This window comes from Schistocerca piceifrons, chromosome 4 (genome assembly GCF_021461385.2).
Source record: "Schistocerca piceifrons isolate TAMUIC-IGC-003096 chromosome 4, iqSchPice1.1, whole genome shotgun sequence".
Classification (NCBI taxonomy): Eukaryota; Metazoa; Arthropoda; class Insecta; order Orthoptera; family Acrididae; genus Schistocerca; species Schistocerca piceifrons.
Genome location: NC_060141.1, coordinates 832,113,235 through 832,129,944, shown reverse-complemented (window position 1 = coordinate 832,129,944; position 16,710 = coordinate 832,113,235). Strand labels below are relative to the sequence as shown.

At 41.9% G+C, this 16,710-nt stretch overlaps 1 protein-coding gene across 2 annotated transcripts in view; it reads right to left on the bottom strand.

The window, feature by feature from the left end:
- The window catches only part of LOC124794981 (zinc finger protein 665-like), a 162,927-nt gene that overhangs the window by 70,581 nt on the left and 75,636 nt on the right, over positions 1–16,710 (bottom strand). For both annotated transcript variants that reach the window (XM_047258723.1, XM_047258724.1), the window contains exons 5-6: positions 16,503–16,583; positions 9,381–9,621 (exon numbers count right to left, since the gene is read on the bottom strand). In XM_047258723.1, coding sequence (XP_047114679.1) covers positions 9,381–9,621; positions 16,503–16,583 — 322 coding nt within the window. The remainder of the gene's footprint in view (positions 1–9,380; positions 9,622–16,502; positions 16,584–16,710) is intronic.

The following is a 16,710-nucleotide window of genomic DNA, read 5'->3' as shown; positions in this document are numbered from 1 at the left end:
TGGACCCCATAAGCCCCATTCGTGCAGTGTAGCAACGATATGATGGCGCCAGGTGGTATCCTACGCCTTCCGAAGATCAAAGAAAACAGCAACTAGATGTTCTCGCCAAGTAAAAGCTGTACAAATAGCCGACTCTAGTGAGACTAAATTGTGGATCGCTGAGCAGCCCTGACGGAAGCCCCCCTGTTGTTGGGCTAGGAGGCCCCAAGCTTTGAGGGTCCACATGAGCCGCCAACTCACCATCCGTTCCAGGAGTTTGCACGTAATGTTGGTAAGGCTGATAGGGCTATAGCTATCAACCACCATCAGATCTGCACCAGGTTTCAGTACCGGGATGGTAACAGTACCCTGCCAACGAGTAGGGAAAATGCCCTCCGTCCAGATGCGGTTAAACAGGGCGAGTAATTCACCCTGACAGTGCGCCAAGAGATGGCGAAGAAACTGGTTGTGAATTCAGTCTGGACCTGCAAAGGTATCGGGGCAAGCTGTAAGGGCACTCTGGAACTTCCATTCACTAAATGGGGCGTTGTAGCGTTGCCAACGGTCAGTCACTAAATGGGGCGTTGTATCTTTGCCAACGGTCCGTGCAAAACGACAACTGCGTACGCTCAGCTTGCTCTTTAATGGCGCGGACTTCTGTGCTGTAGCCTGCTGTCGCCGAAATACGAGCGAAGTACTCTGCCAGCTGTTTGGCGATAGCGATTGGGTCAGTACGAAGTGTACCCCGAAGAGAAAGGCAAGGAACAGACGTATGAGGGCGAAAGCCAAAAATGCGCCAAACCCGCGACCACACCTGAGAGAGGGGTGGGGGGGGTGGGGGGGGGGGGGGTGGTGCGAGAACCTAAGGTAGCAACATATCATTCCCAGCAGTCCTGTCTGCTCCGCCGAATTAACCGCCGAGCCCAGGCCCGCAGCCGTTTAAAGGCAACCAGATTCTCTAGCGAAGGATGATGCCGGTGTCGTCGTAGGGCTCGCCAGCGGTCCTGGATAGCTTCCGTAATCTGTGTGTCCACCAAAGGACTGGCTTACGCCTTAGGGTACTTGACGAACAGGGGACAGTTGCCTCGGCAGCAGAAACAATGGCCATAGTGACCTTGTCCACAGCCAAATCAATGTCACCAGGAAGCGGAGCAGTGGCCATAGTAGCCGAGGTGTAGCCTGCCCAATCAGCTCCACGAAGAGACCATCATGGCAGCTGGTCAGGGGGTTGAGATTGAAAAAGAGAAACCAGGATAGGAAAGCGGTCGCTACCACAGAGGTCATCGTGGACCCTCCAATTAAGGTATGGAAGAAGATCTGCGCTACTAAGAGAGAGGTCAATGGCCGAGTATGTGCCATGAGTCTTGCTAAAATATGTGGAAGCACCAGTGTTAAGGAGGCAAATGTCCTGCTGTGCCAAGAGAGCCTCAACGTTCCTACCCTGGCCCGAGATCTGGGCCCCACCCCATAAAGGGTGGTGGGCATTTAAGTCCCCCAAATGGAGGAATGGCGAGGGGAGCTGGGCAAACAAGGCACCTAGGTCGGCAAGAGGGACAACCTCATCTGGGGGAAGGTAGAGGGAACAGATGGTAAGCCCCATTCCTGCCCAGATTCTAACAGCCACAGCCTCGAGAGCTGTGTGAAGTGGCAATGGGGCACTAGGAACAGTGGCAAGAACATAAACACAGACACTGCCAGACACCCTGCCATATTCTACATGGTTCTTATAGTAACCCGGGTAGCCACAGAGGGAGGGGATCCGCCGAACAGGAAACCAGATTTCCTGAACGGCCAGACAAACGGCAGGAAAGCGACACAAAAGCTGTTTCAACTCAGCAAGGTGGTGGAAAAAACCACAGCAATTCCACTGAAGGATAATGGTATCCGACTGTGAAGACATGAAAGAACCTGGGGGGGAGGGGGGTCAGGTTACGCCTTAGAACCGCTCACCGCCACTGATTGCAAAGTAACCTGATCAACTTCCATAGGAGCTGCGAGTCAAGCAACATCTAGCTCCTGAGGGGACGCTAGCTGCTCCACATCATCTTCAGGTGCAGTGGTGAACTCATTCTGTCTCTATGTCCTTCTCCCTGTCCCATTTGTCCCTCAGTGTATCAGGCTGGGTGGGCGTTTCCCACCCAGTCTCATGGACCGAGGAAGACCTGGAAGCCCTATGACCCTCAGATGGTGGCTTTTTCAGCCACTGGCTGACATCTGGAGGGGCAGTAACTGTGGAGAGGAGGGCACCAAGCGATCCCTTCTGCGCAAGGGGAGCCAGAGGAGGCGGGCACTTCTCTGACGCAGAGGTGGGGACTGAAGTCCCCAAAGGAGGAGGGGTTGTTACTCCCGATGTTGATAACGGGGGAGCAACGGAAGAGGGTATTCCCCCAATTACCTGGAGGGGGGGGCAGGAGCAAGGTGAATGTTTCTGTCCGCAGCTGACACAAAGAGGGGGGCGGTAAACACGGGACGTTGGGGTGGGAGGCACGTCCACAATCCCAACAGGTAGGGTTGGCGTCACATCTCGATGACATATGCCCAAACCCCCAGCACTTAAAGCAGCGCACGGGGGGAGGGACGTAAGGCTTAATATCACATCGATATATCATCACCTTGACCTTCTCGGGCAGGGTGTCTCCCTCTAAAGCCAAGATGAAGGCGCCGGTGGCGATCCTACTATCTTTAGATCCCCTGAAGACACGTCGTACAAAGTGGACACCGCGGCGTACCAGATTTGCACGAAGCTTGTTGTCAGACTGCAACAACAGGTCACAATGAAAAATAAGTCCCTCAACCATATTGAGGCTCTTATGAGGCTTAATGGAGACTGCAGGCTTGTCACAAGCCAGCAATGCCCGTGACTGTGCTGGGGATGCTGTCTGTATGAGGACTGCTCCAGACGTCATTTTAGACAGGCCCTCAACTTCTCTGAACTTGTCGTCTAAATTTTCCACATAAAACTGAGACTTTGTGGTCAGAAATGAGTCCCCATCTGCTCGGCTGCAAACCAGAAATCGAGGAGTATACGTCCCACCAGGTAATTTAGACCGCCATTCCTCCCCTGGTGCCGACAGGGAAGGGAACAATTGGGGGTCATACTGTAAAGCATTGAAGTTTCCTTTCTTAGGGACTCGTGCTTACACACTATTCGTATTTCATTTCACGGTGGTCCCACGAGCAGCTAGGAGAAGGAATGTCCACCCAGACAGAGCCCCACTTGCCTGGGTAAGCCTAATACAACCGGAGAGCGACAGGTTCCCCAGAGGTCGCCCGCTAGCAACTGTTCTACCTCAACAACCAAGCACACCTTGAGATTGAGGTTTTTTTTATAGAGATTTATACTATCCTCACGACTCAGGCAGTTAAGCCAAGATCCCCGGGCTCTGCACTGTACAATGTTTCACTATCGCGCCTTACGGTGGCCGTTGAAGCACGCTCAGAGCTTACGGTATTGAGGACTGGTGGCGCTTCCCAGTTCCCAACTCGGGGACCCCGGGGTCGCCAAGCCCGTACCCAGCAACTAAATGCTGAGCCCCCTAAGGGGCTCATGGTACGGAATGAGCTTGAATGAAATGGTGGCGAAGCCTTCAGAACTTTGGTCAATGAGTGCGGTGCCCTTAATATCTTTCGTCTTTTTACCTGATGTGATCTACTGTACAAGTAAAATTAGCTAGAAACAAGCAATAGATTACTGGAGTAAGATTGGTTGTTAAGTCTTGTCATTGATAGCTTCTTAAAGGGTCAACAAATGCAGTGCTACTAATAATTTTGTAATTAACACTGATTGCTGCTTGGCAGAGACAGTGTGATCACACCAGCCTCGCTCTCTTTTCAATCAGTCTGTCAGTAGTCAGTTTGCTCGGCTCACCTGTTGAATTCAGTTCTGCATACCTGTGGAGCCAAGTTTTATTAACTGACCAGGTAGGTAACACTCATTGTGTCATATTTCATTATGCATAATAATGAGGCGCAACATTATTTACATCTGTCGTTCCTCTCTCTCCAATAAAGGTTGCCCACCAACAATCACTGCGACAGCGCCATGCCAATTATTTTTCAAGATAGCCAGCTTTCAGATCCAGCATTAAAGGACTGGTTGGAGAAAGTACCCCCAGACCTATCTACATCTACATCTGTACTCCGTAAGCCACCTGGCGGTGTGTGGCGGAGCGTACTTTGAGTACCTCTATCGGTTCTCCCTTCTATTCCAGTCTCGTATTGTTTGTGGAAAGAAAGGTTGTCGGTATGCCTCTGTGTGGGCTCTAATGTCTCCGATTTTATCCTCATGGTGAAATATGCTCACTAATTTTATATACATGAATTTAGCATATTTCGTGCAGTACTCACTTTTCCGTGGATGTTTATAAGATGATATTTGACTTTTTTGTGTTGGCTTCAGTCGTCTAGTGAAAGTATGATTCCATAATGCTGTTTCATCGGCTGCGGAAATGTCCTGGTTCAATGCGTTTGCCTCATTTTTGGTGCTTCAAATACCATTTTTCCGAATGTGCTTCCTTCTTGATATTTATATAAAAAAGTAGAAGAATAACTCACTTTTGCTGGTCACTTGCAACTTATTAAAACGCAGACCTGTACATTGTTCCACTGTCACACACCGAGTGTTCACTGCCGACTGACTACGGTCAAAGACGACTCCAGCGTCAAAGACATTTCACACAACACACTAGCTTCCACTTGTAACCAGTCTCTCTGATATCATTCGTCACATCTACTAATATTAATCAATATGCTGTCACTCTCGAACATATAAGCAAATTAGCATAAAATAAGGCAAATTACAATTCACAAAAAATATTATGACAAAAATATAAGAAAACATTTACAGCCTCCCTCATTAGATTTGGTATCGACAAATCCGGTAGAAAATAACACATCTCCCAGATCCATTACAATGGTCTCTTCGCAAGATATACGTAGGAGGGAGTAATATACTGCTTGACTCCTCGGTGAAGATACGTTCTCAAAACTTCAACAAAAGCCCGTACCGAGCTACTGAGCGTCTCTCCTGCAGAGTCTTCCACTGGAGTTTATCTATCATCTCCGTAAAGCTTTCGTGATTACCAAATGATCCTTTAATGAAGCACGCTGCTCTCCGTTGGATCTTCTTTATCTCCTCTATCAACCCTATCTGGTACGTATCCCACACTGGTGAGCAATGTTCAAGCAGTGGGCGAACCTACTTCCTTTGTTTTTGGATTGCATTTCCTTAGGATTCTTCCAATGAATCTCTGTCTGGCATCTGCTTTATCGACCATCAACTTTATATGATCGTTCCATTTTAAATTGCTCATAATGCCTACTCCCAGATAATTTATGGAATTAACTGCTTCCAGTTGCTGACCTGCTATATTGTAGCTCTATAGTGCTAAATGTGGATTATGTTCAGGGACTCTCATTAACATCCGTACTATGGGAAGATCTGCTCCTACAAGTCACATGACAAAATCCAAGAAGCAAGTCATGAAAGCAGCTGCCATTAGTGTGTCTGAAATTAAAGCTGACCTCGTAAATGCATCACAGATTGTTGCTTGTTGTGATGAATCCTTGAACAAGGTGTGTAAAAGAATTTAGATGGACATCTTAGTGCATTATTGAGAATTTAAAAAAAAAATCTAGTGTGCGCCCATTACCAAGCATCAGCTTCTCTAAGCAGTTCAACAGCAGCTAAGCTACTAGAGTCCTTCAAGAAAAAAATTCCCGGCGAAGCAATGAAAAACTTTTCGGAACGTGTGGGCTTCACATTGTTCATGGCGCCTTCAAGTCCGCAATTCAGGAAACACAGTGGATGAAAATTCAGTTTTCACATGCTTCATACAATGTTTTTAAGGATGTATATTTCGACAATGGAATCAAACCTTTTCCCTTAAAGTTTTGCAGGATCTGATGGCTGGAGAATGTGGACATTGCTGAGTGAGCTCTAGTAATGCTTCAATTTCTGTGAATATTTGTCGCGAAGCTGGAAGAAAAAAAACAAACCAAAATTTGCTAGTTACAAGGTAGTGGAGGATCACCTCAAGGCCAAGCTACTCGGTCTGAAAACTGCCTTTCTCAAGACTCTGCCTGGAACCTTGACACCATTTCTAAAGGATTTCTAATCCCATTGGCCGCTAGCACCATTCCCCCCACTCTGCTTCGACAGAGATAATTGAGACAACGCCAACGAAGAATCCAATCTTTTAGGTGTGAACCACGTTAAGATAAGGTTCACCATCAAAAATGAGTTTAGGAAGTGAAGGTCTCTCACAGTCCTTGAAATCGCTAACTTCTGGAATGAATATAGAAGAGCTCGTGTCAAAGTTGATGGAGGAATCTCTCCTACACTTTAGGCTGACAAAAGCTGTAGGCTGCTTTGATCCTGCCACAGCGTGCAGGGAGGCTGGTTCCAAACTATTTCATTCCTTTCTACAGATTTTGGTGGAGAGCACTTGGATGGACGGTGGATGTACTGATAAAGCAGAAGCGCAATACGCTTCTGTCGTAAAGAAGAACTGCAGAACAAAACTCTAAACATTCAACAAAAAAAGGAGGAATGGCTGGATGCGTTCTGGATGAAATGTCTCAAGAAGCGGAATACAACATGCCATGAGCTGCAGAAGGCAATAGCAATCGCGCTCACTTTGTCGCATGGGCAAGTAGCTGTAGAGCAAGGATTTTTGGTGAACAAAGAGTGCCTCTTTGAGAGTACGAGGGAACAATCCGTAGTGAGCAGAAGATTGGTGTATGACGCAGTCAAAACACACGGCAGAGTCAAGATAGTACCTATAACAAATTTCCTTACACACACTGTAAGAAACTCACAAGATCAATATGCTGAAGACTTCAAAAATCGAAATGACGAGTCGTCCAGAAAAAAAGATGATCTGACTAAAAGGAAGATTGCTGACACACAAATAAGACAGCTTAAAGAGAAGGAGGCAAAACTTGAGGGGACCATTCAAAACGCTCAGATAGGGCAAGAATGTATTACAGAACAAATCAATGCTCTCACACACAGGTCCAAGTGCATTATTCTCCAAAGTCAATTCCTAAATTACAGTGTTTGTTGTTAAACTATGGTACTTACCTCTAAATTATTTGTTGTATTGTCTAATAATAATTAAAATGTTTCTTTCAGAAAATGTTTTTAAAACAAATGAATATGAAACAGTTATTTATTTTAAACTGCCAACTACCAAAGATGTTTAAATATACATTTCAAACAATAACTTTCGTGATTCAAAAGTGTTTGAAAAATAAACCAAATTTAAGAAATTAAGTATTAAAATTAAAACCCAAGGTAAAATTTAGGAACACAAAAATCTGAAAAGCAAAACTGTAAAAATGCACAAAATATTTTATGGAAAAATCTCTTATTATTCTGAAACGAAAGAAAGTAATTGAAGGTCTTTTAACAATGATTAAACTGCAAGTTTTTGTATTTAAATAAAAATAATAATATCTCAGAAAAATTGAGGAATGAAAGAGGTAAGAGATATACTTGTCCTTACTGAAAGCAAATTTTATAGCGGCTAATATAGTAGCTGCACTTGACACAGGTTTTCACTCTAAAACTACACTAATTTTGTACGAGACCAAGGTATGGATGTCCCACTATCTGTCGCTTGACTAGTGCTGCCTTCTGTTGTCTACTTATAGGATTACTTAGAAAGAAGCCACAGCAAACATTACAGCTGTTTGGAGACGAAGATACAATTCACTGGCAAAACAAGTAGAAAAGAAGAGAACTGGTATTGCTCTTATTGCAACATATCTCTCTGCATGCCAGTACACTTCTACTTTACTATAGAAAAGACGACTACGTGCGACATTGCTCAATAACTCATTATGCACTTTTTGAAGGATAGTTATACTTTTTGCCATCAATTGCATAATTTTTAATCTATGAAAGAACAACGATAAATATGAAAACTAACTTTGAAGCTCAGTCTTTTTTAGCATGTGTTACACTTTAAGTCGTATCAAACACAAATGTGCCAGTAAAATTTTAAATAATGGCATAAATAGCTTATCTTCTGGGCCCAAAATTTTAAATAATTGTGACATCGCGCACATTGAATGCATATTAGTTCTTAAGACGTACTGCATTATCTTTGACCTAAGGCCTTTGAAATTTTTCAGTGTTGGCAGACTTGTGTGAGCACTGTATAAATGACCATTTTCTTTGCAAACCGAAGTTTTATTTTGGTGTTATTCTCTGATTTATGTTTCATTGTTGCATTATTATTCAGCAGTAGTGGGCTAAAGTAAAATTCTTTGTTAGGACATCAGTTCTCACATGTCGAACCTATAAAAATTTAATTGAAAACTAAAACAATGAAAAATTGCCAGAATTCTAAAAAAAATTCCCGGGTTTTTCCCGGATGAAAAATTCTTGGGTTTTCCCCGGATGTCCCGGGCCATAAACACCCTGGAAACAGAGCAAGCAATGGTTGCACCTGCAAATCACTAATCAGAACCAAACCACTGCTCATTTCACACCTGCACAACACTTCAGACACCCACATTCTTCTGCATCTATACTGTTTTGCTTTTGTGACTGACAGCATGCTCACTACGTAAAATAAACCATATTGTAAGGTTATGCTCTCCATCACACTGTACGGAATGTAAGTCAAGCAACTTTACTGTGACAACATTAGCACCAAAACAATAATACATGGTGCACACTTCGACATTCATTCCTTTGCATTCTCTTGTCAAATCACTTGCAAATCCACTGTGCACTGTTTGCAACTGTGCAATCACTTGTGTTAGTTTAGGTGTAAAGGGTGCTGCAATGGCTGCGTAGAACCAGCAGATGACACACCCCTTTAATTCCCATCGTGCCACCATTGACAAAAGTGCTGCAAAAAAAACACAGAAGTACACCACTGGCCACTAACTATGTTTTTACAGCCTTCTACAGAAATGTATTCTACTTCTGTGAATTTGTCCAATTTTAAAGTCAGTTCAATTCTAACTACAAATGGATTCAGGCAAACTGCAGTTTAAACACAATAACGATATACATTCCCACAGTTGGCAGCATTACAATATTTACTGCCCACTCACCACTCCCCTATCACTGTTGTCCTAGTTTTTAGCCACGTTGGTGTCACTGTACACCTCCTACCCTTCCAAATTCTTGAAAATAAGTAAATCCACAGGTTACGTCAACTGCCAAAAATGTAAGATGTCCCTTACATTAATCTTTTATAGAATTGGACCCCAACAGCAGTACTTTAATTTGTGAATGTAAGATGATCTCGACTTTGTTTGAAGGACAAATTTGGGAAAAAAATCATTTTATAATTCGGTGAATATGGTAACTGATCCTAATTTACCCTGCATGTAGCTCCCACAACAACCATTTCTGCAACTACACCTTACATGTTGCTCACCTCAATTGGAAGATGCCATTTTATCTTTTCTATTAACTGTAGCTCTTCACCCTTCTCTCCAAACACAGGAACTAGTTCTATTTCTTCTGATGCACAAATTCGACACAATATGTTAGCAAGAGCTGTATCTTGACCTTGTTGCCAATCATCTCTGTCATAGGAATTTTCTTCGACTATTATCCCCACAACATTCGACTTCTGAATTTCCAGGCAGTTATTGATATTTGAATCGTCAGCCGCTCTGTCAATAGAAAACTTTCAAATCATTCATAATTCTTAAATTATAAACCAGAAAGACATCACATAAACTGCAATTAAAACAGGCAAAAATAATAGAAAGTTTAAAACAACAGGTTTTTAAATCTATATTTAGTATGACTAATGTGCAATTTAAATAATGGATCTTATTGGAATTTAAGTGTTATCACATTTACACTGGTTTCATTTATTGAAAAGAATGTAATTTAACAGTTAAAGCATTCTGTAATGAAACTTATTTTCTAACAGGTTATAACCATTTCAATAAGGGAGGTGAAGAACTAACTGCAATAAGTGCTGGAAGCAAATCATTACTAGAATGAATTCGTTTTGTGAATAATTCTAACTATAAAAATAAAGGCAAAAACCGTCCTTTGTTGCAAAGAGAGAGAGGTACTTTTTTTCAGGTGGGAAGTTTAGTTCCATCAATACCAATACTGAATTCAGTAACTTCAACCAATTTCCCGTGGTGAAAGTACGTCTGTGTTGAAAGAATACTGTTGTTATGGTCTTCAGTTAGACCACCACCCAGCCGAACCTGCTTACTGTAGTACAGCCTTTGTTTCCCTGTTCATGTCACACACTTCCCTCCAAGATTAATGTAACTATTCCTTCATGCCTCGGGATTACCCTATCACCTCTTTTAGTCATACTGTTCCATAAATTTCTTCTCTCCCCAACTCAATTCTTTACTTCATTAGTTATTTATTCCACTTGCCCTACGTTCAGAATTCTTCCACAAACATTTCAAAAGTTTCCATTCTCTTCTGTCTCTGTACTGTTTACTGTCCAGTTTTACTTCCGTATAAGGCTTAAGTTGACTGAGAACCAAATTGAAAACTTTAATTACCTGAAGGATCTCATATTAAGACTATCCTGCCTGTCACAGCAGTACACAAACATGCCTTTCACTGTTTTACTCTTTCAAACCACTTTCAACTCTTTTCACCCCCCTTCAAACTCCAAGTGGGATATTCCATGTTGTTTTTCTGAAATGTGCCAGAATCATGGGGCAGGGAGATTTAATGGACACAGTTTCATCCTCTTGGATTTGTGGCTTCTACTGATCAACTCCATGCCTGTCCATACACAGCACTTGCAACATTACATCTTTGATACCTAAGATCTATCCACGAATGTAATTGTTATGAAAAATACGTCACCTGTGACAAACACGCTTTAAATTGACACTACATTATAAGAAGGAAAGTTATCATATAGTAGAGATGCTGAGTCGCAGATAGGCGCAACAAAAAGACTTTCACAATTAAAGCTTTTGGCGTCATTTTGTTGTGCCTAACTGCGACTCAGCATCTCCACTATATAGTGAGTGGCAAATTTCCTTCTCATAATACTGTTATATTCCATCCTGGATTCTCCATCATTTAAAATGACACTAGATATTTTAGTCATTGGGTTTTGCTGCCTTACGCAATAAATGGGCACACCTTTACACTTAGAACTGATGCTGATTCACTTTAAAAATGGCCTGATATTTCTCAGCACAAACAGCAAAAAGGCAGTAATGACACCCTAGAAGCGTGAAAATTGGTAAAAATGTACACAAGATTTCCCACATTTCAATGGCGCTTAAATCCCATAGACGAGTGAACCTACAGAGAATGTGACCTCATAAAATTACAACTGTTATCAACCCAAAATCGAGGGCACACCCAGTGAGGAGCATGAAGAGCATCTGTATCCGACCCCCTCTCACTCATCAGACCGTGGATATTCACTAGCATCACTGTACTCAGAGCTATTTGTAAGAAATCTGTCATCTGTTTCACCAATCACCACTTCCTCCTTGTAACTGAAAATGTCCAATGAGTCTAGGTTCTACAAGCTATCAGTAAAACCATGCTGTCAACAGATTTATGGCTTTTCCTTCTTCTCTGTGTTAAGAACCAAAGTTACAACCTGCAAAAATGCAAATTATTCCATGTACCTGAACATTACATGCCTGCCAGCAAAATTACTTGTACAAATCTCATACAAACTACTGCAAACCCCAGTACTAATGAAATAGCTTTTAAGGAATTCCTGCATTTAACAAACGTACCTACTGATCCCAGTGCAACTCCCATAAAAGCAATGTTCCTGGTTTTTCTTTTTTTTCCTTTTCTTTAACAAACCCCACTTCAAAAAAAGTCAACTTTGAAGACACAACTAGTAAGGCCTATTTTTATGAAGTACCCTAACTCGCGTGAGTGGCTGACACATAAGGTGTACAACTTTACTTCCGCTGTTTTTTCCCCAACATTTGAGGCTTTAATTAAACTAATTGTTTACGCATGTATCATTCAAAGTATTTTCCATCACTGGCCACTATTTTCTACCATCTTTCGGGCAGTTTACGAATCCTGTGTCAAAAAAATTGTTCATCTTTTGAAGCGATCCATGAATTGATCCAATTTGTGACTTCTTGATGAGATCGGAGGTATTAGTCAGCCAGGGCATGAGCCACTGATCTAAACAGGTGATAGTCAGAGGGAGCAATGTCTAGAGAATATGGAGGGTTGGGTAGGACTTGCCATTTTAACATTTCCAAGTACGTTTTGACCTCTTTTGGAATGTGGGGTCGAGCTTTGTTGTGCTGCAAAATCACTTTATCATGCCTTCCACTGTATTGTGGCCATCTGTCTTTTAATGCTCTGCTCAAACACAATAACTGTGTTCAATAACGTGGATCTGTGATTGTTTCATTTTGTTTTAACACCTCATAGTACATGACGCCGAGCTGGTCCCACCAAATGCAAAGCATGATCTTGGAGCCGTAAATATTCGATTTGGCCGTCGACGTGGAAGCATGGCCGAGATATCCCCATGATTTTTTGGGTTTAGGGTTATCATAATGAACCCATTTTTCATCCCCAGTCACAATCCGATGCAAAAATCCCTTCCATTTTTGCCTCTGAAGCAAATGTTCACAAACACACAAACGCCGTTCAACGCCTCTCGGTTTCAATTCACAAGGGACCAAAGTTCCTTTTTTCTGAATCATGCCCATAGCCTTGAGATGTTTTGAAATGGCTTGCTGTTTCACTCCCACTTATCGTGCCAATTCTACTTGAGTCTTCACTCAACAATGTCTCCAACTCTGCATCTTCGAAAACATTCTCTCTTCCACCACTAAGTCAGTCTACAACATTAAAATCACCGTTCCTGAAGCACTGAAACCATTCACGACACGTTCTTTCACTAATAGCGTCCTTACCATACATGAGAGCATTCGATGAGACTCAGTCACTTTTTCTTCACATTGAAGCAAAATAGTAACACCCCCCCCGGAAATGACAAGACTTAGGCTCGTAAACTGACATTTTCAATCATGAACTACTTTATGATGCATACACAACTCAACTAATGTTTGAATGGGTTATGTTGACTGAGGTCCAGGATAACTGCCGGATTTCTCCAATCTGTTTCTTTCGACCAATACTTACCGTTGTCGCCACCTCTCGGCAAACGGCAGAAGCAAAGTTGTACACCTTGTTCATTTTTGAAAAAGTAATGCAAAAAACAGAATAAAGAGTAATTCTTTTTCAATCAATATATAGTTCACAAGACTCTTTGCCTGATATTTCTATACTCAATGCTAGGGAGTTCTATGTGGTGTCCGTAAAAATGACGGTGACTGATTTATGGGAAGTCTTTCTTATGTTGTTGTTGTTGTTGTTGTGGTCTTCAGTCCTGAGACTGGTTTGATGCAGCTCTCCTTGCTACTCTACCCTGTGCAACCTTCTTCATCTCCCATTACCTACTGCAACCTACATCTTTCTGAATCTGCTTAGTGTATTCATCTCTTGGTCTCCCTCTACGATTTTTACCTTCCACGCTGCCCTCCAATGCTAAATTTGTGATCCTTTGATGCCTCAGGACATGTCCTACCAACCGATCCCTTTTTCTAGTCAAGTTGTGCCACAAACTCCTCTTCTCCCCAATCCTATTCAATACCTCCTCATTAGTTATGTGATCTACCCATCTAATCTTCAACGTTCTTCTGTAGCACCACATTTCGAAAGCTTCTATTCTCTTCTTGTCCAAACTATTTACCTTCCATGTTTCACTTCCATACATGGCTACACTCCATACAAATCCTTTCAGAAACGACTTCCTGACACTTAAATCAATATTCGATGTTAACAAATTTCTCTTCTTCAGAAACGCTTTCCTTCCCATTGCCAGTCTACATTTTATATCCTCCCTACTTCGACCATCATCAGTTATTTTTCTCCCCAAATAGCAAAACTCCTTTACTACTTTAAGTGTCTCATTTCCTAATCTAATTCCCTCAGCATCACCTGACTTAATTCGACTACATTCCATTATCCTCGTTTTGCTTTTGTTGATTTTCATCTCATAACCTCCTTTCAAGACACTATCCATTCCGTTCAACTGCTCTTCCAAGTCCTTTGCTGTCTCTGACAGAATTACAATGTCATCGGCGAACCTCAAAGTTTCTATTTCTTCTCCCTGGATTTTAATACCTACTCCAAATTTTTCTTTTGTTTCCTTTACTGCTTGCTCAATATACAGGTTGAATAACATCAGAGATTGGGTACAACCCTGTCTCACTCCCTTCCCCACCACTGCTTCCCTTTCATCGCCCTCAACTCTTATAACTGCCATTTGGTTTCTATACAAATTGTAAATAGTCTTTCGCTCCCTATATTTTACCCCAGCCACCTTCAGAATTTGAAAGAGAGTATTCCAGTCAACATTGTCAAAAGCTTTCTCTAAGTCTACAAATGGTAGAAACGAAGGTTTGCCTTTCCTTAATCTAGCTTCTAAGATATGTCGTAGGGTCAGTATTGCCTCACGTGTTCCAATATTTCTACGGAATCCAAACTGATCTTCCCTTAGGTCGGCTTCTATTAGTTTTTCCATTCGTCTGTAAAGAATTCACGTTAGTATTTTACAGCTGTGTCTTATTAAACTGATACGTTTGGTAATTTTCACATCTGTCAACACCTGCTTTCTTTGGGATCGGAATTATTATATTTTTCTTGAAGTCTGAGGGTATTTCGCCTATCTCATACATCTTGCTCACCAGATGGTAGAGTTTTGTCAGGACTGGCTCTCCCAAGGCCATCCATAGTTCTAATGGAATGTTGTCTACTCCCGGGGCCTTGTTTCGACTCAGGTCTTTCAGTGCTCTGTCAAACTCTTCACGCAGTATCATATCTCCCATTTCATCTTCATCTACATCCTCTTTCATTTCCATAATATTGTCTTCAAGTACATTACCCTTGTTTAGACCCGATATATATTTCTTCCACCTTTCTGCTTTCCCTTCTGTGCTTAGAACTGGGTTTCCATCTGAGTTGTTGATATTCATACAAGTGGTTCCGTTTTCTCCAAAGGTCTCTTTAATTTTCCTGTAGGCAGTATCTATCTTATCCCTAGTGAGATAAGCCTCTACATCCTTACATTTGTCCTCTAGCCATGCCTGCTTAGCCATTTTGCACTTCCTGTCGATCTCATTTTTGAGACGTTTGTATTCCTTTTTGCTTGCTTCATTTACTGCATTTTCATATTTTCTCCTTTCATTAATTAAATTCGGTATTTCTTCTGTCACCCAAGGATTTCTGCTAGCCCTCATCTTTTTCCTACTTGATCCTCTGCTGCCTTCACTACTTCATCCCTCAAAGCTACCCATTCTTCTTCTACTGTATTTCTTTCCCCCATTCCTGTCAATTGTTCCCTTATGCTCTCCCTGAAACTCTGTACAACCTCTGGTTTAGTCAGTTTATCCAGGTCACATCTCCTTAAATTCCCACCTTTTTGCAGTTTCTTCATTTTTAATCTACTTTCTTATGTTATAGGCCCACATAATAATGTCACACAATTAATCATGTCCCCAAGATTGCACATAAAAGACAAGCGTTTGTAGAACATAGTTGAAAGTCCTGAACATTCTTCTGTTAGCACAAAGTTGTAAATGTGGAAACATGGGTCCATGTGAAAATGGCAATAACAATGCACCAGCCACAATGCAGCCCAACTGTGAATGCTGCTCTTGGGCACAGGGTATGCTGTTTGTAAGCAGCTAGAAACTGCCTTGACTACTGCCCCGTTATTGGGTCTTTTGGGAAGGGTACCAAGTGAAGCGCATCAGATGTCACAGGTAACTCCAGTACCATCGGCTCCTGTGGATACAACCTCCTCTACAGGAAGTACCAGATACATCACCATCATTTATCCACTTGACTGAAGTGAAGTGTCAGTAGTAGCTCTTGGGCCCTTGTACAGGGGAGAAAGAGATCAGGGAGAACTCTGGTATCACGCATGTCCGCCTAAACAACAATTACCGAGATGCTGTATTCTAGTGAAACAGAGGCAATCAGACATCATTTGGGAAACCTGCTGTGCCCTCTGTTAAGGGGAAGCAAATGCAGAAGCATAGAGGTGTATTATTCATAACCATATGGCGAATAATGGTACTCCTTAGGAAAATGGTACCAAGGAATGGGAAGGATCACCATTTTGGTAAGAAATAGTGGTTTGTTTCCCTAATGCTCCCCCTTCCTCAAAATAATTGTGTGTTGCACCCCTACCTCAGATCCTGAATACATTTTTGCATGAAATGTCCAATAATAAGAGCACTGGAGAATAGGTAGCTGAATACTGTAGTCCAGATATGTACCATGAAGTGTGATAAGATGGCTCCATTGGAAGCAGACAACGTCAATTGCCACACAATTTAAATTTGTCACTAATGTTCACATTGAACATACTGCAGTGAAAATATACAATGGAATTAATGATGCTAAGAAAGTAAAAGGGAAATATAAAACCCTTAAAAATTTTAACAACTGAAGTGAAACAAATATTCTCATCCATGATTTACAGGATACTTACGTCTCGTTATTCTCTTGCCCAGTTTCTTGACTGACGAAGACATTTTCATCAATTATTTCATACTGGTTTTCTTGTTGTTCTCTGAAAAGTGAAGACAAAACTGAAGTTGTGGGACAAACAACACAATTAAAAATTTAGTGCATATAAATGAATTATGTCAAAAGTATGAAAGTTATGAATCAAATTTTCCTGGGTTCTAAAATTATGA